The sequence below is a fragment of the Pelophylax lessonae genome, assembly GCF_965119305.1.
Source record: "Pelophylax lessonae genome assembly, chromosome: 6".
NCBI classification, from domain to species: domain Eukaryota; kingdom Metazoa; phylum Chordata; class Amphibia; order Anura; family Ranidae; genus Pelophylax; species Pelophylax lessonae.
In genome coordinates, this window is record NC_138773.1 from 273,352,504 (window position 1) to 273,379,946 (window position 27,443).

At 43.4% G+C, this 27,443-nt stretch overlaps 1 protein-coding gene across 1 annotated transcript in view; it reads right to left on the bottom strand.

Moving 5' to 3' along the window:
* The window catches only part of GALNT5 (polypeptide N-acetylgalactosaminyltransferase 5), an 80,304-nt gene extending 67,304 nt beyond the window's left edge, over positions 1-13,000 (bottom strand). Inside the window, exon 1 of the mRNA XM_082260671.1 lies at positions 10,776-13,000. Within this exon, the coding sequence (XP_082116797.1) occupies positions 10,776-12,784 (2,009 nt within the window). The 5' untranslated portion in view covers positions 12,785-13,000. The remainder of the gene's footprint in view (positions 1-10,775) is intronic.
* Between the last annotated feature and the right edge of the window lie 14,443 nt (positions 13,001-27,443).

Below are 27,443 nucleotides of genomic sequence, written 5' to 3' on the forward strand. Positions count from 1 at the left end.
TCTTCACTAGTGTACCTTTTGTTTGACATTTTGGCCAATAAATTTACAGGTACCTAGTGTGCACTCCGTTGTTGAAGACTGTTTTAACCGCTATGAAAAAAATTACTGCTAGTGATAGCAGTGATCAGGCCTGACCCTGCTAACACTGAGGTTTTGTGTGTTGTGTATTGGAAGTGACAGTGATCTATTGATACTGCAATTCTCCAGGGCTGGGCGGAGGGGCTTAATGCAGGTGCTGGCAGGTGTCAGGGAGGATCCTGCTAACTATGAGTATGAGAAAGCGCAGAAGTGAAAAACACTTTGTGTGATAAACAGCACTTATGCCTCGTACACACGCAACAATTATCGGCCGACCGATCGCTGTCTTTTGTCGAGTGTTGTTGTGTTGGTTGAACTGTGCTCTAGACTGCACACAAATTTTTTCGGCCAACAACAACCAACTTCAGAAGTGATGTCATGTTCTGGTTTACTTTCCGTGTGTTTTTTCTTCTCTGAGCATGTCCAGTCTTGCTCATCTGTTTTTTGTCTGCCGAAATCTGTACTGACTGACGGAAAATTGGTCGTTCTGTTGACGGCCAACAAAAATTTTATAGCATGCACACCAGATTTTGTTCGGCCTAAAAGTCGCAGTCGGTTGTCGGAAGCATCATACTTCACGGCCAACAATCGTTGCGTGTGTACGAGGCATAACTCTCTAAAAATCAGCAACTCCTATAAAAAAAAACACAAAATAAAAATATACTGATACTGACAAAAAATATGTTCAAACTAACAACATATAAAATTAAATATATTGACTTAAAATACTAGTGCAAAAAAAGGGGAGAAATAGAGTGACCCCCTATAGACCTAGTGCACCTAGTGCACTCAGAAAAAAAGTCCAGTGAACAAACAGTTCAAATGATGGTAGAACATCAATCCTTCAGAGATTCCCACTAGGAGCGGTGCAAACTTTCTGTCACTGAAGTCAAATGTGTCGTGTGCATATATCCTAGTAATAAAGGTAATGGCACCCTCCATGAAAGATGTTAATAGAAATTCCCACTCAGCAGATGGTGTTGATCCTTCTTACCATATGGCAAGGGGACCAAATAAAACTTTTGATGGTTTGCGTAATCAGGTGCAGGCTTCAGGCGGTCCTCCGAAACACCTTCCTCCAGAGGGTGAAGAGTTCCCAAACCGATCCCGAGGAGAGGGGACATAAACAGAACGGGCTACTCATAGCATATAAACCTAATTTTTATTGTGAATCCCTTGATAGGTCCAATAATAAAAGAGGTAGAAAGGATTAAAAAGAGCTCCCATGCGGTTTCCTGCAATGTACATTGGAAGAGATGCAAGCCAATCCCCCGAGTGTCAGCGTATGTTCCAACCACCACTAGGGGCGCATCAACGTGTGTCCCAGCTTGACGCGTTTCATCATCAACGTGACGTCTTCAGAAGCTACCCGGAAGCTACACTAACTGACGCTGATGCTAACTAACTGGTGTCACCCATGACACTAATACAGCAATCAGAAAAACAGATCTGTACATTTTACTAGTGACACTGTGGCAGCGAGTGAAAGGGTTAACTGGGGGGTAATCAGGGAGTTAAAACTTTTTTTAAAAAATATGTGGTGGGAGCCTGACGCAATACTAAGACTGACACTGACCCTAACTAGCGTCACCTGTGACAATTATACAGTGATCAGTAACTTATTTGTATATTGTATATAGTCACACTGTGACAGGGCAGTGAAGGGGTTAACTTGGGGATGATAAAGGGGTAAACCTTTATTAGGGGGTACTCTAAACCTATCTGGGACTGACGATGGCGCTAACTGGCGTCACCAGTGACATTAATACAGTGATCAGTAAATTATCTGTATCCTGTATATAGTGACACTGTGACAGGAAGTGAAAGGGTTAATTGGGGGTTGATCAGGGAGGTTACATGAGTGCCTATGTGTACTTGTGTCAGTGTACTGCTTGTGTCCTCACTGTGATGCTCTCACGCTGGAACCAAAAAGGGCTCCAGGAGAGAAGATTGCATAATTTCCTGTGCCTGTGTTTACATTACACAGACACAGGGCGTTCTGCAATTGGTCAGAACTGATCACCAGGTCCAGGCCATAAATTATTGGCCTGGACCTGATGACTGTTTGGTTCTGAACTGAATCAGGTCACGGCGGGAAAAGCAAGCACGCGCGCCCCCCGACCCACTTGTGTGTATCACGTACCTATACGTGATTTTGCGCAGCTGGGCCACCCAGCCGCAGTATATATGCGGTGGGCGGTCCGGAACTGGTTAATCTGCATTTTTACCAACCACCCCAAAATTTAGTAGAGTATACATCACCACAGCTGTGATGTTTTGCAGAAATATTAGCTAGTTTGGCTGTACTTCTCCTGTGGATTAAAGGAGTACAGTTCATTCTGCACTCCTGTGACGCATTTTCAGCAGACAGGGGGCTGAAGTCCGCTGTCTGTTAACGTCACAGAGCTGGCACCCAACTCAGCCACTTAGCGAGCCACTGAGAGCCTGAGCCGGCCACTCCCGCCACCCTCCACAGTCCAGCGCTCTAATGAGCGGGGAGGGGCAGAGCAGAGAGCGGTGACTGACAGTCAGCTGCTCTCTGCTCGGGGAGCTGTAAGAACCGAGCGATCAGCGGTGTTTGATCGCTCAGTTCTCAGTCTTAGAGGCGCCCGGGGACTGATGCAGCATCGGACCGACCCTACATCAACCTAGGTAAATATGATCCTTAAAAACAAACAAAACGGAAAAAAAACATTCTTCTCTTTTCGCTTCAGTCAGGTATGTGAAAACTTTAAAAATAAATACAAAAACTGTAGCTGTTGACTTTTAATAAACAGACATTCACCTGCCCAGGGATCAAGAGCTGTCCTCACCCAAGCTGTTTTCTTCAGCTGTCTTCGGTCCCCGGCATCTGTCACAACCAGGTACCTGCTCCCTCCCACCAAAAAAAATTGCCAAATATGTCAGAGAAAAGGGGGGGGGGGCTGTTGGAGGAAGAGCAGAACTTCCTATTTTGGGTGAAGTTCTGCTTTAAAACATTAGGATCCGAGTTTAACATTCACTGTGGGAAGGGGAACATGCAGCTGCTGCCATGAAATGCAGGTCACTAGTGGTGACACCAATAGTACAGTTTTTTTCTTTTGTGTAAAATTTAGATTTTCTATAAATAGTAATAAATGCATTTGTACCGTACATGATATATCCCTGAAATGTCCAAATGATGGGCTGCCCACTATGCAATCACTAATAAAGTCAAACTAACCAACATCCTGCTAAGTGTGATCAACTTTGGACTACTTCCAACTGTCAGACGGCTGGCTTATGCTACTTTTTGTGGATCTGTGCATCAATCTGACTGTGTGTGGACTTTTTTCTTTAATGTGGCTTATAGCAGACTGACTCGCTGCTGTATTCTTTCACCTTTAGGAACACCAAGGTTTAGGAAAAAGGCGTGTTCCGTGAGCGTTTCCTGCACCACGTTCAAAATGCACTGCCTTTGCGATCTGCTGCAGGTGCCAATACATTGATAATGGCACTCCAAAAGCAGATTACGAATGCAGTGCGTTTTTGGGCACCAGATCACATGGTACCGCCGTACCATGAGATTTGGTGCGGCGCGTTTTTCAAAGGTGGTGCATGCACTATTTTTTGTATATTCCGGTGCACTCTGCAGCCCATTCAAATGGATTCTGCATTCAATTCAAATGAATGGGCTGCAAAATGGGCTGCAAATGGGTTGCAAAATCGTACTGCAGGAGAATGCTCGGAAATCGCACAGGAACACAGACCGCATTCCAGTGCGATTTGGGTGTGAATCAGCTATTAAAGCTGACGTTTCGTTAAAAATTTATTTTTTCTCCACAGATGTAGTCACATTACTTGCCTGTATTGAAGTATGTCCCCCGATGTGCAGGCTGCTGGTCCTTCGGTGAAGGGATACCCTGTCCTCTTCCTGTCTATGACCTCTGGCGCTGCTGTGATTGTTAACAGCTTCAGGTCTCAGGGCAAAACTGCACTAAGGATGATCCAATGGGGACACTCTCCCCTCCTGCCCTCCCTTTAATAGAGAAAAGTTCTTTCTTTGACTGCACTGCCTGATTATGGGGGAGGGTCTGATGGGTCATAGGATTCTCTCCCCTATTCAGAAATCATGTTACATGCAGTGTAGCCAGGTAAAGAATGCTTCTTAATGGATAAGAAGGCAGGAGTGGATGTGTCCCCGGCGGATAATCTTTAGTGCAGCTCAGCCCAAACGGTTAACCCCCACAATGCCAGAAATGAAAAGACAGGAAGAGGACAGGGCATCCCTGCACAGAAGATTTCTTCAGAATCTAGCAGCCTCATTGTGGCTGCACCAACTGCATAACCTCATCAACCTGCACATTGTGAGACATACTTCATTGAAAGTTAGCAATGTAACTAAATCTGTAGAGAGAGGGAAAAAAAAAAGGATTTTCTCTCACTTCCTGATTTGGCTGTAGGACAGGAAGTGAAGGGAAATCTCCCAAATGGGAAACAGATGGCAACCCCCCCCGCCCCCCCCTAAAAACAGATAGGGGTTATAACTGTTCCTTACTCTATCCAAAAAGGAAAAAAAGGTTTTCATGAAATTCTCCATTAACCACTTAAGCCCCGGAAGATTTTACCCCCTTCCTGACCAGGGGGTATTTTGCGATTCGGCACTGCGTAACTTTAACGGACAATTGCGCGGTCGTGCGACGCTGTATCTAAACAAATGTGGCGTCCTTTTTTTCCCACAAACAGAGCTTTCTTTTGGTGGTATTTGATCACCTGTGCGATTTTTTGATCACGTGCTATAAACAAAAAAAGAGCGTAAATTTTGCAAAAATAACAATATTTTTCACATTTTTTTATATGAAATTCCCCCCCAAAAAAATGTAAAAATCTAAATTTTTTAACATTTTCGGCAAATTTGTTTTATGCTACCTATGTTTGGTAAAAAAAAAATCGCAAAAAGCATATTTTGATTGGTTTACGCAAAAGTTATCGCGTTAACTAACAAAGGGAAAGATTTTTGTCATTTTTGTTGTTTTTTTTTTTAACGCGTAATGGCGGCGATCTGCGATTTTTTTTGCGGTACTGCGACATTGTGGCGGACAGATCGGACCCTTGACTGACATTTTTGACACTTTTGGGGTTACCAGAGACATTTCTACAGTAATCAGTGCTATACATATGCACTGTTACTGTAAAAATACACTGGCAGTGAAGGGGTTAACTTTTTTTGAAAGGGAGGGGCTATGTGTGTCCCTAGGGGCGTGCTTTCTACTGTGATTGGCTGTGGCTTCAGATGTATGAAGAGTGATCAACGGTTCTACATAGTAGAACCGTATGATCATCCTTCATACACAGGGGAGAATGACAGGCAGCTTGTTTACACAAGCCGCCTGACTTTCTCCCTCTCCCCCGCCGATCGCAGAGTGACCGGCGGACATCGGGTCCGCCGGTCACACGCGCGGGGGGGTCCGTGACCACGCGGGAGCGCGCCTCCGGGGGCGCGCGCTCGCTCCCTAGACCCTCCCAAGCTAGTGACGTAGCCCTACGTCACTTTGCCTGTGAGGGGCTGACTGCCGACGTAGATCTGCGTTAGGCAGTCGGCAAGTGGTTAACCACTTGCTGACCGCCCGCTGCAGATATGTTGCGGCAGGCTGGCTTGACTGCGTGAATCACCGTACCCATACGTCGATCCTCGGGAGCGAGCATGGGGGGGTACGCGGTCAGCGATTCGCGAGATGAGAAGCTGATCTGCGCGGCCGCGATTGCCGCCGGCACCTGCAATCACTCCCTGGGAAGACAGAACGGCGGTCTGCTGTTGTAAACATGGCAGACCGTTGTTCTGTCAGTTAACATCACAGGGCTCCTGTGTTCCTCCTATTTAGGAACACAGGTCAATGTGTTGATCCAATAAGCTCATCTCCCCTAACAGTTAGAAAGCACCCCCTAGGCTCACATTTAACCCTTTGATCGCCCCTTGGTTAACCCCTTCCCTGCCAGTGTCATTAAAAAGTGTCAAAAATGTCAGTTAGGGGTCCGATCTGTCCGCCGCAATGTCGCAGTCCCCCTAAAATCGCTGATCGCTGCCATTACTAGTAAAAAAAAAAAAAATAAAAATGATCCAATACCTTTTGCGCAAACCAATCAAAATACGATTATTGGGATTTTTTTTAAAATATGTAGCAGAAAACAAATTGGCCTATTGTAAAAGTTGACTTTGATTTTTTTTTTTTTGGAAGTGCTATATAGCAGAAAGTGAAACATATTGTTTTTTCTTTTTTTTCCAGAATTGTCGCTCTTTTTTTGTTTATAGCGCAAAAAATAAAAATTGCACAGGTGATCAAATACCGCCAAAAGAAAGCTCTGTTTGTGGGAAAAAAAAGGACATCAAATTTATTTGGGTACAAGAAGCGGCAGGAAACTTTTGTCGATCCGGGCGGGCGTCATATGACGGCGGCCCGCTCTCGCCCCCTGGGGGCGCGCAGCGTGGCGATCAGGGATGAGGCTCGTCCCTCGGACATAGTCCATCGCCGATCAAGGTAAACAGCCAATGAAAATTGGCTGTTTACCACGTGATCGGCTCTGTCAATCACAGCCGATCACATGAGCGGCTCCAGCAAGAGCCGCTCGTTCTCTCTGCAATGCGCGGTGATCGGGGACGAGGCTCGTCCCTCGGACAGAGCCCATCCCCGATCTAGGTAAAGAGCCAATGAAATTGACTTTTTACCACGTGACCGGCTGTCAATCACAGCCGGTCACGTGGTTCTGAGGTCATCAAGACCATTTCAGGTTAAAAATTGGATATGATGATGCCCAGGGCCAGTCCACTGACAGAGCATGGGGGAGCGCCACCTGCCAGGGGAGCAGAGGATCGGGTATGTACAGGCATGTCTCTTCTCCTCTAGAATAAACAAACAATTAACCCTTGCAGTGGGGTTGCACAGACTTGTATAAAGTACTTGAAATTTCTACTTGAGTAAAAGTACAAGTGCTCGATCAAAAAGTGACTTGAGTAGAAGTGGAAGTGCTCGCAGAAAAAGTTACTTAAGTAGAAGTACTAAAGTATTCAACATTTTTTTTACTTAAGTATTGCAAGTATTTTTTTCAAAAAATTTGCTACTTAAGTACTAAAAGTAAAAAGTACCAGTAGTTTTGAAAAAAAATTTCTACTCAAGTACTGAAAGTAGAAGTAGAAGTACTGTGTTATGTAGTTATTAAAGAAAGAAGTCAAAAGTTTGAACATCATATTGTTTTTATTATTTCAAATGATTTATTCAAATGATTAACCTGTGTTTGTTAGTAGTTTCTTGATGCACTTTAAGCGCTGTAGCACCATTTATTTGTTTGTTTCATATTTTCTTTTTATTGGAAAGATTTGGTATAGCAGCTTTTATTATACACAGCCTTTATTTTCGTAAGCGCTGATTTACAAATGACATTATACACATTTTTATGAGCTTTATGCAACCTGCCATCTACTGTTCTGGCAGTGGTAATTTTTTTAAAAGTAACGAGTAACTATGCAGCACAAAAAAAAAATATCGGAGTAGAAGTATCGAAATCATCGAAAAAATGTAGTGAAGTAAAAGTGGAAGTAGGAGAAAAAAATTCTACTCTAGGAAAGTACAGATACCGCATTTCGGTACTTAAGTACAGTACTTAAGTAGTTCTACTTCGTTACTATACATCTCTGGGGTTGCACCACTTTTTAAGTTTACAGGAGTTGGGCTTTAAATCCTTTCCAGCCACTTTTTTGATTGATACATCTCTGAAAAAGAGCACAGCCAGGAGGGTGACACTTCTTTCTCTGTGAGGAAACAAAGTGGTGTCACCTCTCTGCCTGCTGACTGGACAAAAAAGGAGCAACAACACCCATCTTCTCAGCTTATCCTGCTTTTGTCTCCTGTTAGTGTGTTCCTTGTTAGCACATATGCACTCATCGGAACCTGATTGGCTCTATGCTTTGCCCCTCCGTCTCCCAGTCTGAGTGCTGCTGTAAAAGGGATGACAGGAGGCTAAAAACAACATTCAGTCCATTCACACGGGACACTTGACTGTGTGCCGCGGGCAGGTCGGTGTTTTCACAGAACAAGGGATGCACAGGTGTTCTACGAATCCCATTGCCGGCAGTCAGTGGAAGCCTATTGGGACACCGAGCTGCATGGACAGAGCTGCTGTGTCCCAATAGGGGTTTATTTACTAAAGCTGGAGAGTGCAAAATCAGGCTTCTGCATAGAAACCAATCAGCTTCCAGGTTTTATTGCCAAAGCTTTATTGAACAATCTGAGGTTAGAAGCTGATTGGAGAAGCTATGCTGAAGTGAGCCTGTTTTTGCACTCTCCAGCTTTAGTAAATCAACCGCAATATGACATGCGGGTGCTGTGCAAGTCCCTGAATTCACCATGAGGAGTAAATAGTGGTTTATTTATCTGCCTGCAGTAGCTAAACGGCAATGTTTTCTAGTTTTGGATAGAGTGGACTGGGATTAGAACACTTCTCAGGTTTTATTGCTGTCTGTGACTGCTTTACGGTGATTCATCCTCTCTTGTCCTGGTTCTAGTGACCCTACTGACAACCAGGGATCCCCTCACTTTATATCAGTGGTCTCCAAACTGCGGCCCGGGGGCCAGATGTGGCCCTCTGCTTGCCTTTATCTGGTCCTTGAAGCACTATTCCTACCACTGACACCAATGATGCAGCACTATCCATTGCACTGACACCAATGATGGGGCATTATTCCTTCCACTGACACCAATAATGGGGCACTATTCCTTCCACCGACACCAATGATGGAGCACTATTCCTTCCACTGACACCAATGATGGAGGACTATTCCTTCCACTGACACCAATAATGGGGCACTATTCCTACCACTGACACCAATGATGGAGCACTATTCCTACCACTGACACCAATGATGGAGCACTATTCCTACCACTGACACCAATGATGGAGGACTATTCCTTCCACTGACACCAATGATGGAGCACTATTCCTACCACTGACACCAATGATGGAGCACTATTCCTACCACTGACACCAATGATGGAGGACTATTCCTTCCACTGACACCAATGATGGGGCACTATTCCTACCACTGACACCAATGATGGAAGACTATTCCTTCCACTGACACCAATGATGGGGCACTATTCCTACCACTGACACCAATGATGGAGGACTATTCCTTCCACTGACACCAATGATGGGGCACTATTCCTACCACTGACACCAATGATGAGGCACCATTCCTTGAACTGACACCAATAATGCAGCACTATCCCTTGCACTGAAACAAATGAGGGGGGACTATTCCTTCCACTGACACCAATGATGGGGCACTATTGCTCCCACTGACACCAATAATGGGACATTATTCCTTGCACTGACACCAATGATGGGGCACTATTCCTTGCACTGACACCAATGATGGGGCATTATTCCTTGCACTGACACCAATGATGGGGCACTATTCCTTGCACTGACACCAATGATGGGGCCCTATTCCTTGCACTGACACTAATGATGGAGCACTATTCCTTGCACTGACACCAATGATGGGGCATTATTCCTTGCACTGACACCAATGATGGGACACTATTCCTTGCACTGACACCAATGATGGAGCACTATTCCTTGCACTGACACCAATGATGGAGCACTATTCCTTGCACTGACACCAATGATGGGGCACTATTCCTCCCACTGACACCAATAATGGGGCACTATTCCTTGCACTGACACCAATAATGGGGCATTATTCCTTGCACTGACACCAATAATGGGGCGCTATTCCTTGCACTGACACCAATGATGGGGCACTATTCCTCCCACTGACACCAATGATGGGGCACTATTCCTTGCACTGACACCAATGATGGAGCACTATTCCTTGCACTGACACCAATGATGGGGCCCTATTCCTTGCACTCACACCAATGATGGGGCACTATTCCTCCCACTGACACCAATGATGGGGCACTATTCCTTGCACTGACACCAATGATGGGGCACTATTCCTCCCACTGACACCAATGATGGGGCACTATTCCTCCCACTGACACCAATGATGGGGCACTATTCCTTGCACTGACACCAATGATGGGGCACTATTCCTCCCACTGACACCAATGATGGAGCACTATTCCTTGCACTGACACCAATGATGGGGCACTATTCCTTGCACTGACACCAATGATGGGGCACTATTCCTACCACTGACACCAATGATGGGGCCCTATTCCTTGCACTAATGCCAATGCTGGGATATTGTTTACTCCCATTGATGCCAGGGTATTTTCTACCCACACTGGCCACAGTCTGCCCCCCTCGAAGTCTGTTTAGAAAGTTTGGGGACCCCTGTTTTATTAAGATCTCTTCTCACTTCCTGTGATAGCTATGGGACTGAAACACAAAATCTTCCAAATGGGACACAGATAGCAATAAATAAATAAATGACAATTGCTATAACCTTCTTTTATTCTATCTAAAATGAAAAAAACATGTTTGCCTTTACTTCCACTATAACTTTTTTTTTTGTAATTTGTGAAATGGGATTTTCATTTTAAACATTTCACTATATAAACACTCGGCATAGTCATGGCCTAGTCTCCCGCGACACTGGAACTATTTTTTCCTTCTTACTGAATTACAGTTCTCATTAGTCTCATTGATATGCGGAGAGCTGTGAAGCTGACATTTATAGTGAAAAAGAGTAAAAGAAGAGAACTTAGAGCTCCTACCCTTTTGGCCTGGTGTCCTCGATGGCTCGATCCAGAGGGATGATGTCACTCAGATAGACGTTAAAGTTTCCTTCCTTCCACCGCTTGTTTGCCTCTTGCTCCTTGTCTTTAGGAACATGCAGAGGCTTCCCAAGCTGGCCGGGAGCTTTGAGGTCTCTTGGTCTCACAGTTGCATCCAGTGTTCGTACTTTGTGCATCCCGGTTCCTGCTACTCTGCTCCCTTGATCACGATGGATTAACTGTTTATTTTCCACATCAGCATTAATGGAAGAACTAATATTGACATTGGCCAGTTTATGTGTAATATTCTTTGTCAAGGTTCCTTTTACGCCCTCGTTTTCTGATTCTACTAAAAGCCCTCCTTTGAAACCAGCCCTAGAGTTTTTTACATCAGCACTGTGTGTAGCTGGCAGTATGGCGTCCTTCGAAATGTTTAACTTTTTAACTGTCTCTTGAACTTGAGGCTCACCAATGGCTGCACCAGCTTTATTTATAATGACGACTGATTCATTGTTGGCAGGTAACGCATTAGGTCTGTCATCTATTACGTTAAACTTTCCAGGATGTTGGTTTTCTAAGCTTTGTTCTTTGAATTTGTCCAGTTTTAAAGTAGCAGAAGGTGGACCCTCTGCTTTGTTTTTTGAGCCTCCTGCAGCTTTGCCCTCTACTGCAATTTTAGAGTCTAGTCCATTATTTTCCTTTACTATAACCTCCGCATCCTGACCCTTGACTACAACCTTAGAGTCCTCTCCATCCTTTTCCTTGACTAGAAGCTTAGAACCCTCTGCATCCTTCTCCTTGACTTCAACCTTAGAGACCTCTGTATCTTTGGCTCCTACTATAACCTTAGCAGCGCCTACATCCTTGGCTTTGGAATCTCTAATATCAGGCTTAAGGTCTCCTACATCTTTGGCCACCGCATCATGTTCAGGAGCCCTTGCATCTTTGGCCTTTACTTCATCCTTGGATACTATAACATGCTTAGGGTCCAGGGGCTCCCCTGATTTTTTAGAGGCTTCTGCACCCTTAACCTCCCCTTGAATCTTGGAGGTCACATCATTCTTGGTTTCCACAGCATGGTTAGAGTCCACGGGCTTCCCTCTCTTTTTAGAGGCTTCTGCATCCTTGACCTCCCCTCGAACCCTAGAGATCCCATCATCCTTGGATTCCACCAAACCTTTAGAGTCCCCGGGCTCCCCTGCCTTTTGTGAGGCTTCTGCATCCTTGACCCCCCCTTGCACCTTAGAAGGTCCATCATTTTTGGATTCCACAGCATCTTTAGAGGCTCCTACATCTTTGCCCCCACCATCTTTGCCCTCCAATGCATCTTTAGAGCCTACTGCATCCCTGCCACCTACAACATCTCTAGAGGCATTTAATAATTTGGGATCCTCTAAATCACCGACCTTCCTTGTGACTTTAAATTGCACTGATTCTACAGGTTTGTCCACATTGTGTACCTCCCCCTCCCTCACAACAGAAGCTGTCACATTTTGCTTGATAATCAAATTCTCCTTTGCTGGAGCTTTTGACAGATGAGCTTTCGCTTCCAGGCTATGTGTGACATTTGCCACCTGTAACTTGTTATCTTGCTCCTTACCAAGAGCGAACAACTTGGTCCCAGGAACGCCCCTTGGAGCGATCATTTTATCCAACGGAATAGGCTTCATAGTCCTTTTCCTCTGCTTGAACATGTTATTAGAGTCCGCATTAACTCCCTTACCAAATTCATCTCCAGGAGGGTGGAATATCCCTTTAAGCTTGGTGGTATCTTGGTCCCAGGGCTGCCCACCGTTGCCCCACTTGCTGCGGACCCTCCCCGGGGGCTTCCAGTAGTCAGAGCCCCCTTGTTCTCTTTTGAAAAGTTCATCTCTGTGTAAATTGCTGTTCATGTCATTAAATGAGAACCTCAGAGCTGCCATGTCAAAGATCAGCCAGATGACAGAGGCGACAAAGATAAATGCCAGGGCTCTGCCACTGCCACGGAAGTACTTTCTTACCCTGTGCATCCTGAAGGCTGGCAGAGCCAGGGGCCACTACTGCTGGAGCTTGTCACCTGGGCTGCCTGGCTCACTGCTGCCTGCGTGGCATTCCTAGGACAGGCGATGTCCTCTCTGCTGCTGCTGCGGCGCTGCGCTGCGCTGGGCTCCCTCCTGCTGCGCTGCTCTGCGATCCGACTCCGCGCTGCCCATCCGCTGCATCATCATCATTGCCCCACCGCTGCCCTCCGCATTATCCCGGATCACCAGCTGAGCAGAGGTGGCAGCCCGCCCGGCCGGCCGGCAGACGTGGACTCTCCCCACCCAGAACACTTCTCCTATCCCTCCTGCTTGTAGTGAAACTTGAGAAGCAGCCACATATGAGGAAATGGTGAGAGTGAATGAGCAGCCCTCACCTTGTCTGCCTGGGATAATAACTCTTTCCCTGCTGGAGAGAAGGGAGCACAGGATGACAGCAAACTCAATGAAAGCTTGGGAAAAAAGAAGACAGAAATTTCCATTAACCACCTCCTTATCAATGCTTTTCTAACACTTCGCTTCTAGTTGTAAAAATCTGCTTTTTTTGCTAGAAAATTACTTAGAACCCCCAAACATTATATATATATATATACCATGAATATAATATTATAATTATACAGGATTTATATAGTGCCAATAGTCTGCACAGCGTTTAAAATGTTGGCGCAAACAGTACAGTTACAATACAGGCTCATTAGAGCTTACAATCTAAAAGCGAGGGGTCAAGTGATACAAACGGTAGCAACTGTGGGGGATGAGCTAATGGAGAAAATAAAAGTATAAATATATATATATATATATATATATATTATACTTATTATATATACTATATAATTAAACCATAACTTTATTATATTTAGTATATTATACATATTATATATACTGTACTTATTATATTACAAAGAGATGTTATCCTGGGGAAGACTGCTGTTGTTATCAGATGCTGCTATTACCGTAGACCTGAGCTCAGATGATGACAATTTAAAATGTATTATTAATGTGCTTTTAAAATTTCAAGAACTGTTACCTATTCTAACACTTCGCTCCTACATGTAAAAATCTGATTTTTAAAAAAAAAAAAATTACTTAGAACCCCCAAACATTTTATATATACAGTAAACCCCCTTAGCGGGGGTTACGTTCCGGACTCACCCGCAAAAAGTAAAAATCTGCGAAATAGAAAAACCCTATTAAAATACACTGTAGGCATGTTGTTTTTTACTGTCACTGTACTTTTAGAGCCAGTTCACATACAGGCGACCCGACTTTCCGGGGCGACCTGTGTGAAGTCGCGGTGCACAGCGCGCACCGCGACCTCTGAGCGACATGCACGGACTTCATATCATTGAAGTAAATGCAGGTCGCTCCAGGTCGCCCCAAAGTAGTACAGGACCCTTTTTCTAAGTCGGAGCGACTTGTGTTGCTCCTATTAGAATGGGTCCTGTGCTAATCTATGGCAGGCGACCCACGGTGACTTGTCAGGCGACCAAGTCGCCTGACAAGTCGCCCCAGTGTGAACCGGGTCTTAAACACACTTTTAAAACAATAGAAACTCATTTAAACACATAAAATATACTGAGAGACAGAGCAAGAGCTATGGAAAACACACAAATATTTAATTTTCAATGATATATATAGTAAAATAACATTACAGAAAAAAACGCAGTATACCAGGACAGCAAAAACTGAACAGCGATGGAGCGGGGGTTTACTGTATATATATATATATATATATATATATATATATATATAAAATTTAGCAGAGACCCTGGAGCAGCCTTTCTCAACCTTTTCTACACAGAGGAACCCTTGAAATAAATTTCCGGTCTCGTGGAACCCCTGCTAAAAATGAAAAATCTACAACTCATGACACATTAGTGTGACAGTCAGTGGGAAGAATGCTCCTTACTCTTGTCATCATTGGGAAGAATTACCCCCCTTACAGATAGCTAAAAGGAGCAATGGTGTCATTGGGAACTTATCTGAGAGGCAGAAATTGTCCATTGCTCAAGGAACCCCATAACAACCTCATTAGGAACCCTAGGGATCCATGGAACACTGGTTGAGAAACATTCCCTAGAGAATAAAATGGTGTGTGTTGCAATTTTTTATGTCACATGGTAGTTGCTCAACAGTTTTTTTGGAAAAAAAAAAAAACATTCATGAATAAAACAAAAACTAAATAGTAAAGTTTTAAATTTTTTTAAAGTTTAAAGTTTTTAAAGCTTTAAATGCCTTTACGCGTTACCAGATTAAAGTGGCACAGCGGGTCTGGTGCTAGAATTATTGCTCCTGCTCTGACGTTCATGACAATACCTCACATGTGTGTTGTGATCACCATTTACATATGCGTGTGGGAGTAATGTATGCGTTCGCATTTGTACGGAAGCATCGGGGGGATGGGGCACTTTAATTTTTTTTTTCATTTATTCATTTTATACAAAAAACATTTTTTTACACTTTTTTAAAATTTCCTTTCTGTACAAACTTTATTGCTATTACAAGGGATGAACAACATCCCATGTGATAGCATGGGCCGTGACAGGTCCTCTCTATGGAGAGATTTGGGGTCTATTAGACTCCAAATCTCTCCTCTGGCCCCCCCATGCAGCTGATCGGACCAAGAGGGGGGCTGCGGGCATGACGTAGGAGATGCAGGACTGTGGGCATGGTGCAGGAGATGCAGGGCTGCGGGCATGGTGCAGGAGATGCAGGGTTGAGGGCATGGTGCAGAAGATGCAGGGCTGAGGGCATGGTGCAGGAGATGCAGGGCTGCGGGTATGGTGCAGGAGATGCAGAGGCTGCGGGCATGATGCAGGAGATGCAGGGCTGAAGGCATGGTGCAGGAGATGCAGGGCTGAGGGCATGGTGCAGGATATGCAGAGGCTGCGCAGGGGTCTTACTTACCCATCCCCGAGGCGATTTACATTTAAAAATGGTGCCGCCCGGCGCCACACGTCATTGCACATGCACCGTCTGCCCCAGAATGGTCGAGTGCATACGGGCATGCACAGTATACATGTCGGGCCGGCCGCCGCTGACGTTCGGTCAGCCCCAGGGCAGGGGGACTTGCCGGCCTACCTGGAGATTTCCCGGTATCCCGGTAGGCCATTCCGGCCCTGCTTACAATCTATGGCCTCTAACTCATATTTATACATACACACACTAAGACCTTTTAGACAGGAGCCAATTAACCTACCAGCATGTCTTTGGAGTGTGGGAGGAAACCACGCAGGCACAGGGAGTACATGCAAATCCCATGCGGTAGTGCTGTGGTTGGGATTCAAAACCAATGACCAAGCCATTTGCGAGATGTTGCGTATGCACAGACACACCGCAGAATCTTTTCCAGACCTGCAGCGTGTCTCTACATGTGGTCTGGTGTATGAGCAGTAATGCCGTGGGGGTTTGTTAGCGCATATGCTGGATCTCCATTAAAGATGGTGGTGCAGGAGAAGAGGGGCAAAGGGAGAACTTTCACTTCAGGCAAGAACAAATGCTAGGGAGTTTTATTTATTTTATTTTTTTTGGGAGGGAGGTTAAGCAGATTGAAGTTTTTTATAATATTTATCTGCCATCTGCTCTCCTGAGTCTATTCAAACAAACATTTGAAAATATCATTCAGTCCTATTGAAGGGGAAGAGTGCTTGCCCTTGAATTGTAAAGGAAGTTATACAATCATTGTATGAACAATTAACATATTTTTGGATTCCATTTGAGTTACTTTCCACTGAAGGGAATCCTTGTTTCACATGAGCAACCTTACCAGAGTCAGTTAGTTCATTGAAGGAACTGTCCATATCCTGGAATAAATAGGCTTTAACATCCCAGTGCCTCTTTGATATATATATATATATATATATATATATATATATATATATATATATTTTTATTTCTTTTATTAGGGCTGAGCAAGTTCTTCTACTGTCACGTGACAGAGCTTAGGCCTAAACCATTGCCTGCTTAGGTACCAAAAAACTGTCTTTTGGGGCATGTGATAGGTATTTGCTGGGATTCCAGTGGTGGGGTAGCAAGGTAGGTCCCCATGGTGCCTGGTATGAGGTTTGGTTTCTTGTTGGATTTACTTTAGGTTAAATTTAAAGATTTGGGGAAAATTTTACCCCAACAGGAATATCCCTAATTCCATATATTATTGAAAACACATTTCCTACAGTTACAAGGTATATACATGTGTTTATGTTAATGTAGAGTCTTATATTTTGCTGTGTAATCAGTGACACGGCTAGTCTGGGACGGATGCTAGTGCAGCTGCAGCCTCGGGTCAGTTCTTGAAATCTTAAAAGCACATTAATAATAAATTTTAAATTGTCATCATCTGAGCTCAGGTCTATGGTAATAGCAGCATCTGATAACACCAGTCTTCCCCAGGATAACATCTCTTTGTAATATAATAAGTATATATAATAAGTATAATATATATATATATATATATATATATATATATATATAATAGTATAATTATATAGTATATATAATAGTATAATAGACTATATATATATACACATATATACTCTATATTTATATATTTATTTTCTCCATCAGCTCACCCCCCCACAGTTGCTACCGTTTGTATCACTTGACCCCTCGCTTTTAGATTGTAAGCTCTAACGAGCCTGTATTGTAACTGTACTGTTTGCTATAACATTTTAAACGCTGTGCAGACTGTTAGCACTATATAAATCCTGTATAATTATAATATTATATTTATGGTATATATATATATATATATATATATATATATATATATATATTTATATACTGTATCTCACAAAAGCATAAACAGCTGGCAACAAAAATGAGTACAACCCTAAGTGAAAATGTCCAAATTGGACCCAATTAGCCCCCCCCCAGGTGTCATGTGACTGTACAAGGTCTTAGTGTGAAGTGTAAGTGAAAATGTCCAAATTGGGCCCAATTAGCCCCCCCCCCCCCCAGGTGTCATGTGACTGTACAAGGTCTCAGTGTGAAGTATGTTGCTCTACTTAAAGATGGCCTAGGCTATAAAAAGATTGCCAAGACCCTGAAACTGAGCTGCAGCACGGTGGTCAAGACCATACAGTGGTTTGACAGGACAGGGTCCACTCAGAACAGGCCTCCCCATGGTTAACCAAAGAGGTTGAGTGCACATGCTCAGCATCATATCAAGAGGTTGTCTTTGGGAAATAGATATATGAGTGCTGCCAGCATTGCTGCAGAGGTTGAAGGGGTGGGGGGTCAGCTTGTCAGTGCTTAGACCATACGCCTCACACTGCATCAAACTGGTCTGTATGGCTGTCATCGCAGAAGGAAGCCTCTTTTAAAGATGATGCACAAGAAAGCCTGCAAACAGGTTGCTGAAAGCAAGCAGACTAAGGACATGGATTACTGGAACCATGTCCTGTCGTCTAATAAGACACAGATAAACTTATTTGGTTCAGATGGTGTCAAGCGTGTGTGGCGGCAACCAGGTGAGGAGTACAAAGACAAGTGTGTCTTGCCTACAGTTAAGCATGGTGGTGGGAGTGTCATGGTCTGGAGCTGTATGAGTGCTGGCACTGGGGAGCTACAGTTCATTGAGGGAACCATGAATGCCAACATGTACTGTGACATACTGAAGCAGAGCATGATCCCCTCCCTTCAAAGTCTGGGCCGCAGGGCAGTATTCCAACATGATAAAGACCCCAAACACACCTCCAAGACGACCACTGCCCTGCTAAAGAAGCTGAGGGTAAAGGTGATGGACTGGCCAAGCATGTCTCCAGACCTAATCCCTATTGAGCATCTGTGGGGCATCCTCAAACGGAAGGTGGAGGAGCACAAGGTCTCTAACATCCACCAGCTCCGTGATGTCGTCATGGTGGAGTGGAAGAGGACTCCAGTGGCAACCTGTGAAGCTCTGGTAAACTCCATGCCCAAGAGGGTTAAGGCAGTGCTGAAAAATAATGGTGGCCACACAAAATATTGACACTTTGTGCCCAATTTGGACATTTGACTTAGGGGTGTACTCCAGCGGTTTAGACATTAATGGTTGTGTGTTGAGTAATTTTGAGGGGGCAGCAAATATACAGTACACTGTACAAGCTGTACATTCACTCCTTTACCTTGTAGAAAAGTGTAATTTCTTCAGTGTTGTCACATGAAAAGATATGATAAAATATTTACAAAAATGTGAGAGGTGTACTCACTTTTGTGAGATAGTGTATATTTTATATATATATATATATATATATATATATATATATATATATATATATATATGTGTAGCACCCTACGGTAGGTGCTAGGTAAATGTATAGTGGGCCTTGTCTGCCTAACAGCAGGGCTGTGATTTATTTAGCTAGGGTGTCAGGGCTTCCAGATGTGCCTGCTGAGGGGAGAAGTATCCCCACTGGCTCCTGTGAGAGGATTCTCATAGGGCAGTGTGGGAAGCCCAATCAGGGGAAACATCCCAGCTTGTAACTACCCCAGAAGGCAGATTATTATTCTGGGAGTGGGTATAAGTTTGGGGGGAAGTGCGTGGCATGGTGTCTTTGGTGGGAGAAGAGTCCCAGGAAGGAGAGTGCGGCTGTCTCTCCTCCTGTCCGAGGAAGGTGGATGTCTCAGGGTGTCGCCTGAGTGTCCAGAGAGTGCTGAGTTAAACTGAGGGGATCCGGTGTGCCGAGAGCCTGCGGAGTGCGAGAGGGGTCCAGTCCCAGGAAAGCCTACACAGGTCGTGAGTCCTGAGGATTGCCCCTGGGGGTCTGCCTAGAATTAGAGGGGACCACTCCGGAAGAGGTTCTGGGATCCAGTGTCAGCTAGCTGCAAAGGGGTACCTAGGTTGAGGACCCTGAAGATACAAAGGGGGTACATAGTCAGTGGACCCTGAAGAGTTACAGTCAAAGGGGCATCTACATCTGGGCCCTGAATTGTATAAAGTGTGTCAGTTGCAAGTACAGATTAGCACTACTCCATGCTACCTCAAGCTGGCCAAAGCGGGGGACAGTATTCAGTGAATTGTACAGCATAACAGTGTCAGGAGTTCTACAGTTTCACAGTTCTGGATCTTCTGGACTTTCAGTCAAGGATTCGGCACTTCTATCAAGTTGCAGTGTGTGCTCAGTGTTAGTGAGCATTGGCTGGCACCGGCTGGCGTCAAGGAAGCGTCAACGAGCATTTTCAGGATCAAAGTCCCAATTGTAATTAGTTAGAGCCTAAAGCAGTATCCCACTCATTCCCGTCTCCCGTCCCCTTTAACTTATAATAAAAAACCACAAACAAAGATGCCGGAGTTGTCGTTGCTTCAGTTGTCACACCCAGGGACTCAGCTCACATGGGCTTGAGAGGATTCCGGTACTAATGGCAGACCCACATCAGTCCACAGGCCACATATTGATAGCGGCCTTCAACTTGAATGCATTGTTGGGTCTGGTGTCTCTCATCTTCCTCTTGACAATACCCCACAGATTTTCTATGGGGTTTAGGTCAGGCGAGTTTGCTAGCCAATCAAGCATAATGATACTATGATCATTCAACCAGGTATTGGTAATTTTGGCAGTGTGGGCAGGTGTGCTGACTTTGGATTTGATAAAAAACAGTGGGCCAACACCAGCAGGTAACATGGCTCCCCAAATCATTCTAGACTGCCTTGACTGTGGAAACTTCACACTGGACGTCATGCAACTTGGATTCTGTGCCTCTCCACTCTTCCTTGAGGACTCTGGGACTTTGATTTCCAAATGAAATGCAAAATGTTTCACAGTCGGTGATGATTTGGGGAGTCATGTCATCTGCTGGTGTTGGTCCACTGTGTTTTATCAAGTCCAAAGTCAGCGCAGCCCTCTACCAGGACATTCTAGAGCACTTCATGCTTCCCTTTGCTGACCAACTGTATGGAGATGCTGATTTCATTTTCCAGCAGGACTTGGCACCTGCCCACACTGCCAAAAGTACCAATACCTGGATTAATGATCATGGTATAACTTTGCTTGATTGGCCAGCAAAATTGCCTGACCTGAAAGAATCTGTGGGGTATTGTCAAGAGGAAGATGAGAGACACCACACCCAACAATGCAAATGAGCTGAAGGCTGCTTTCAATGCAACCTGGGCTTCCATAACACCTCAGCAGTGCCACAAGCTGATCACCTGTATGCCATGCCACATTGATGCAGTAATTCATGCAAAAGGAGCCCTGACCAAGTATTGAGTGCATACTATACTGTACACGGACATACTTTTCAGTAAGCCAACATTTCTGTAATCAAATTTTTAATTGTTTTTTTGTAATATTCTAATTTTCTGAGATACTGATTGTTGGGTTTTCACTAGCTGTAAGCCATAATCATCAAAATTAAAAGAAAAAAATAAATGCTTGAAATATATCACTGTGTGTAATGCATCTATATAAAATATATTTTTACTTTTTGAATTGAATTACTGAAATAATTTAACTTTTTGACGATATTCTAATTTTATGAGATACACAACATATATACATATATACACATTAAAAGGTTATATACAAAGTACATAAATAGGTCAATTATAATACAAAACAATTAATATAAAGTATTCCAAAGAGTAATAATGCTCACACCATGCTATAATAATATTAGTACATAATAATAAATAATCTGTAAGTAATATAGAGGAATCAATCATCTCAATTCATGTGTGTACACATTAGTATAAAAGAGGGAAATACTAAACCCCACAATTCATCACACCATAAAACATAATAGACAAAGATACACATTGAAATAGTGCAACCTGAACTCATTAATGACAGAAGTCCCTGGGCAATTAAACTCTGCAAAATAAATGACTAAAAATAAAGTGACGCTCATGGTACAGATCAAATCCTAATGGTACAGTACAAACTACAAATCCTAATTATATAGACAAATAATTTAATAACAAGGAATAAAAAAATAACATAGCATGAGAAAAATATCCAAAATTTGTAGACAATTGCCATCTGGGAGATGCAACTCTGCATTTGCACAGAGGTTGAAGCATTTGTTGGTGGGTACATGGTCTCTCAGGGTGCCCTTGGAAGCTCTTGCAGTTTCCAGGGTTTTCCATCTCTGTAGATTCTCATTTCAACACTTGCTGTCCCCACACTGAGCTTCTTCTTATTCTTGTGGGAGCAATATTCATGATCTAACCTTGAGCCTTGAACTGACACTTCTCAGAAGAAGAACCTGTCTCCTAAGAAGACCACTTGGGTAAGTAACCCATTTACTGGTGGCATGCATTAGCTTCTTCTTCATCCTGAGATATGCCAACACCTGAGTGCTCCCAATTATCCCCTACATCAGTGTTTCTCAACTCTGGTCCTCAGGGCACACTAACAGGCCAGATTTTAAGTATTACTTTGGAGAGATGCAGACTAGAATACTGCAATCACTAAGCAGCTAATTATATCACCTGTGATGTATTTCAGTTTTCTTGCAAACCTGGCCTGTTAGTGTGCCCTGAGGACCGGAGTTGAGAAACACTGCCCTACACAAACCAAACTTTATTGTTCATTTGATTTATGGCACAATTGCTCATTGGCCAGATTGTGCATTCAGAGGTCCTTAGGTGCCTAAGGTTGCTACACCCTGCTCCACTGGTGGTTCTTTTATGGGTTGAATGATGCTCCCATTAATCCAACCTATTTTCTGTGAGCCTCAGTCACCACAGTCATGCCCCGTGGTTTGTCATCTTACCAGTTCACAGTAGTTCAGGACAACATAACACATCATTTGTGAGTATTGCATTGTCCAGAAGTAAGGACTGCCCACTGCTGTCACTGCCAGGGAAGAGTAAGGACATATTACATCACCAGACCAGCCTGAAGCATGCAGAAGGGGCACGTTTAAAAGGAATGGGAATAAGTGGGGGGTGTTAGGGGTGGATTGGGATTACAAAAATATATTTGGGCTTTAAATTGGATGTACTGTAGATGGCCAGTAATCAAGAACCATAAATGCCTTATCCATGGAATGTGTAAGGGTCCTTTCACACGGCCGCACCGTGTGTCCGCAAATCATCCCATCCGTTTGCGGATGATTTGCGGACATAATGTAAGTGAATGGCACTGCGGGTGTCAGCGGAATACCATCCGCTGACACCCGATTTTCCTCCTTTCAGTTCTGTTCCGTTTTTACGAATGGAACAGAACCCCATTTTTCCTTCCGTGTAAAAAACGGAAAGGAAGGAAAATCGGATGTCAACGGTGTCATCCGCTGACATCCGCAGTGCCATATACTTACATTATGTCCGCATATCATCCGCAAACGGATGGGATGATATGGGGGCACACGGAGCGGATGACAGAAATGTCATCCGCTCCGTGGAAAAAAAAAAAAAAAAGTCCCGCAGCGGACCTTTCACACGGAGCGGCTGTGTGAAAGGACCCTAAAGGTCTTGGCCATGTTAATTTTGATCACAATCATACAATCATAGATAATTACAACACAAACAAACAAATAAAAAACAAATAAATATACATCAAAAATAATAAAAGCCTAATTTTACCAAGTATACAAACCAAAATATTACAGCTTTATGCCATAGCAAATACATACATAAATAAATAAATAAAATAAAAAGACAATTCACCTAGAACCATGACTTATTCTATAGACATACATGAGCTAAGAAGCAACTCCATCCACCCAATGCATGCATCCCTTAAAAAAAAAGTACTTTTTTTTTTTAAATCTACAGGGAGTGAAAGAGAAGCCATACACCTAAGCAATAAACACCTAGAAATGCCTGATATTCCTCATGCCTTTATCCATGGTTCCTGCTACAACCTATCCTTCTCAAGACCCTGAATCTTCCCATCCTCACTGAGAATGCTGAGTAGAGCACCACTCTGACAGAGTGAATTTTCTGCTGCAGAGAAACCTGACCTTGTACATTTCAAATGTGGTAACTGACCACTGCACTAATTAGAGTGTATCAAAATCATTTCAGACTTCAACATTTAAGGAACACTGAAGTAAGACATGTTCTTTTTTTACTTCACCACCCCTTAATCCTCCATTCTCTGACATCCACGTGTAGCCAGGTGCTTGACTAAGAATGCAGAGTAAGAGAAACACTGGCTGTAGCTGCTCTCTGTAGCTGCTGCCCTGTGCTGCGAAACTGGTTAACAGCTATATCAGCAAGAGGAAAGAGCTGCTGAGCAGGAAGAGTTCAATAGAGTCAGGCAGCACTGTAATGTGGGAACTGTAGTCCAGAGGAGAGAGATATTCTTCTTCTTGCTGTGTGGGAGACTGGAGAATGCACATTGCTGTCTAGTGTGGACCAAGACTACTGCATAATGGCAGCCTGAGCAGGATCTGGAGTACTGAGTCCAGGTGTACAGACAGTCACCTGACAGTCACCTGAGTGCAGAGCAGAGAGTGGACTGATCCCTGTGAGTGACCATATAGTGAACTGCAATATTATTGGGACTGGTGAGTTGCTCCTGTAGGGATTTAATGCTACAGACATTAAGCCCGTTAGGAACTGACTATATAGCCATCTACTAGCCTTAATACTGCTTTCAGGTTTGACTGGGACTATTCTCATGTGCACCACTGGTACAACTAGGTCCAAACGTTAGGCGGCTGAAGAGTTAGGACCAAGACTGTCTATTTACAGCTGCTACACTTAGACCGTCACCTATTGCTCTCAGGGGGCATTGCACCATATTTTAGCCATTCTCCCAGAGTGACTATAGACTAGTTATAGTATTATTATTCACATTGGAAAAAGGTGCTTCAGGTAGGAAAAAAGGTGCTTCAGGTGGAAAAAGGTGCTTCAGGTAGGAAGCACCTTTTTCCAGAGGGAGGACAGGAGGAAGTAACCTATCCCTTACTATATAGCATCTATATGTGCAAAAAAAGGGTTTGGCTCATAATTTGTGAGCCAAACCAGGAGGTGAGCGGCCATCATTACTATTGATGCACCAAGTCACTTTATGATATTAAAGCACCAGCACCTGGTCTCTGGATATCAGCACAGCATGGAAGAAATTATTGATTTATTGTTTATGGACTTTGTACAATTTTATTCCCACTTGTATATGCTAATGTTGTATCATTAGATATTATCAGCACGAGCACTTTACTATGATAGTAATCATCCATTAAGTTATATTTCATTAATCACGGATATTAGTTTTATCACCTGGATTATTTTTATCACATTATTTAAGAGCACATGCGCTTTTGATTGTGATATATATTCATATATTTATTTATGGATTTTTTATACAATAGATTTTTTGGTATTTGATATTCACTTTGTTTAAATCTATTTATCCTTTGGCGCTACATACCCTACTTTTTTGAATATTTTGAGTGTTAGGTGAATGCACTTTATGTTAGTAGCCTTTGGTCCCCTTATCTAGCTATTCAGCAATTAATTGGGGTTACCAGTTGTTTATCGGTCAGCACTGATTAATCATTTGTTTATACACCATTGAAAGAACATTACCTTAAGCCCCCCTTCACATAGAGACATCCCTTGACTAGCAAGTCAGGCCAGATCCCTAAATTTCGGAGGAATCCTCTCCAAATTTTTCAGATGAAATCTCTCCCTGTCAAAGTATTTTCAAACATGAGCAACACAGGCCTCGAGGTTACCATACATAATAATCAGACTATTAACTGTATTTTAGAAAAAACAAAAGAAAAAGAAGACTAGGTTGACCATCCCTTCGTCGCCTTTTCGCACAGGCAGCCTCGTTTTGTTTGATGAGGCTGAACTGGTCTCTCCATAAGAGCTGGAAAAACATCTGTAGACCCAAGAATGAAGAAGCTGGCAAACTAGAGACAAAACTGACATACAAGAAAAAAGGAATCTCTTTATCCTATGGATAATCACCACCTTTTCCAGTATGTTACCTTGGCATTGGCATCATTCATCTTGCCCTCCCAGTTTGCATGGTCATAATGGCCTGGGCCAGATTTGATGCCAAAAACCTTTTTCCTGGGGCCCTGCAAAGGCGTCCAGAGGATTGATGCCCTCACTCACCGCTCTATGTTGCCTCCCTATGTTTTGTTTTTGCCCTGAGCACCCTCACTTTGAAGTATTACATGTATACCAGGAATAAAGCGAATGTAGCGCTACCCCCCTCCCCCCCCACAAAAATCTCTGAGTAGATTGGATCCTCAGTCCCACTGACACACCAGGTAAGGCATATGAATCCTATACTGCTACCGGGAGTACAGATATAGCTATCCTGCACACAACTAAGGTATAATAACAAAAAGCAAACATCAGACTGGTTAGTGGTCAATTAATCTAATATATTATCATGGGTTGCAGTAAATAGCAGTATGCACATAAATAACTAAGTAAAGGATTAGGTCAATCACAGTTCACTAGACTATAGCAGCATAGAAAGGAGTTATATGCAGCTTGTTGAGAGCAAGCCTGGTATCCACAAAATCAGCAATAAGTAATGGCATAAGAAAACAGTAACATCAATGATAATCAACACTGCGATAACTCCTCTGTAAACAGTAGGCTGTATCCACTTTAGAGTGTTCAGTATATGAATGACAGCAAAGAAAGTTAGACTCTCTAAAGAGGCAACTCTTACAATGGACATTACGCAAAGTTCTTGTGAAGTAGCTATCTAGTCCTAGTTCTTGTGACAGCGTAGGGGCCCATTCTTAACAGTGGTGCACATGAGTACAGCCCCAGTAAAGTCTGCATGCAGTAAATAATGCTGCTCATTAGATAGCCAGTCCCTATGTGCTGTTAGCAGCAACAGGTTAATGGCAGTAGTGTCTTCTTACTACTCCCACAAGCAACAAGGGTTTTGATGTTCAGATGTCACCTCACTTCTGGACCTGCCTGGAACAACTCCAGTTCACAGCACACAGCTGCAGGCTTGTAGAAGGTTGATGTGCACACAGGAGCAGTAATGCGCACACCTCAGTGTCCTCGCAGCAAAAAGAGAGTCCCTTTGTATTCAGACTGTGAAAATACAGCTTTCTCTCTCTCAATTGGGAATTGTAATCCAAACATCTGTTAACTGACATAGTAAAGTTTATTTCCCGAACTTCATCTCCCATGATTAAGTGCTGCAAACCATCAAGTCTAGTGAGCTCCTTCTGCTTGTCAGCTCCCCCTGGTGGATGAAGGCAAATTGTTGTTAACCCATTCAGCTGAAGTCTACAGAAGACACAGAAGGCATTGCAGCACAGTGTCCTAAATCGCTGTGCTAATCACCTGGCTACATAAAGAATTAAATCTTTATACAATGGTCCTAGGCAAATATGTATTACATTTAAAAAAAAAGATCGCTACAAAGACATATTCATCTTAATGTTCCATGGTATTTTTGTAATTTATGGAATATATGTTAGTTCTCAGAAGGGCTGATGTATCAAAGACAACATAGATTAACAGTGCAACAACAATGATGTGCAGAGATTTGAAGAAAAAAACCTATTGAAGGAATCACAATTAGTAAAAGCAACTGACCCCCCAAAGAAAATACAAAAATGAATGCTCAACATCCCTGTGCAGCCTGGCAAACAGGTTCATAAACACTAAAGCGAAAAAAATATATAATAATAAAGTCAACGTGCAAGCATAGAATTTTTAAGTTTGAACAAGATAAAAAAAAATACTGCACTCACAAACTGGGAAAAAGCAATGCATACCAGTGTTAATTTT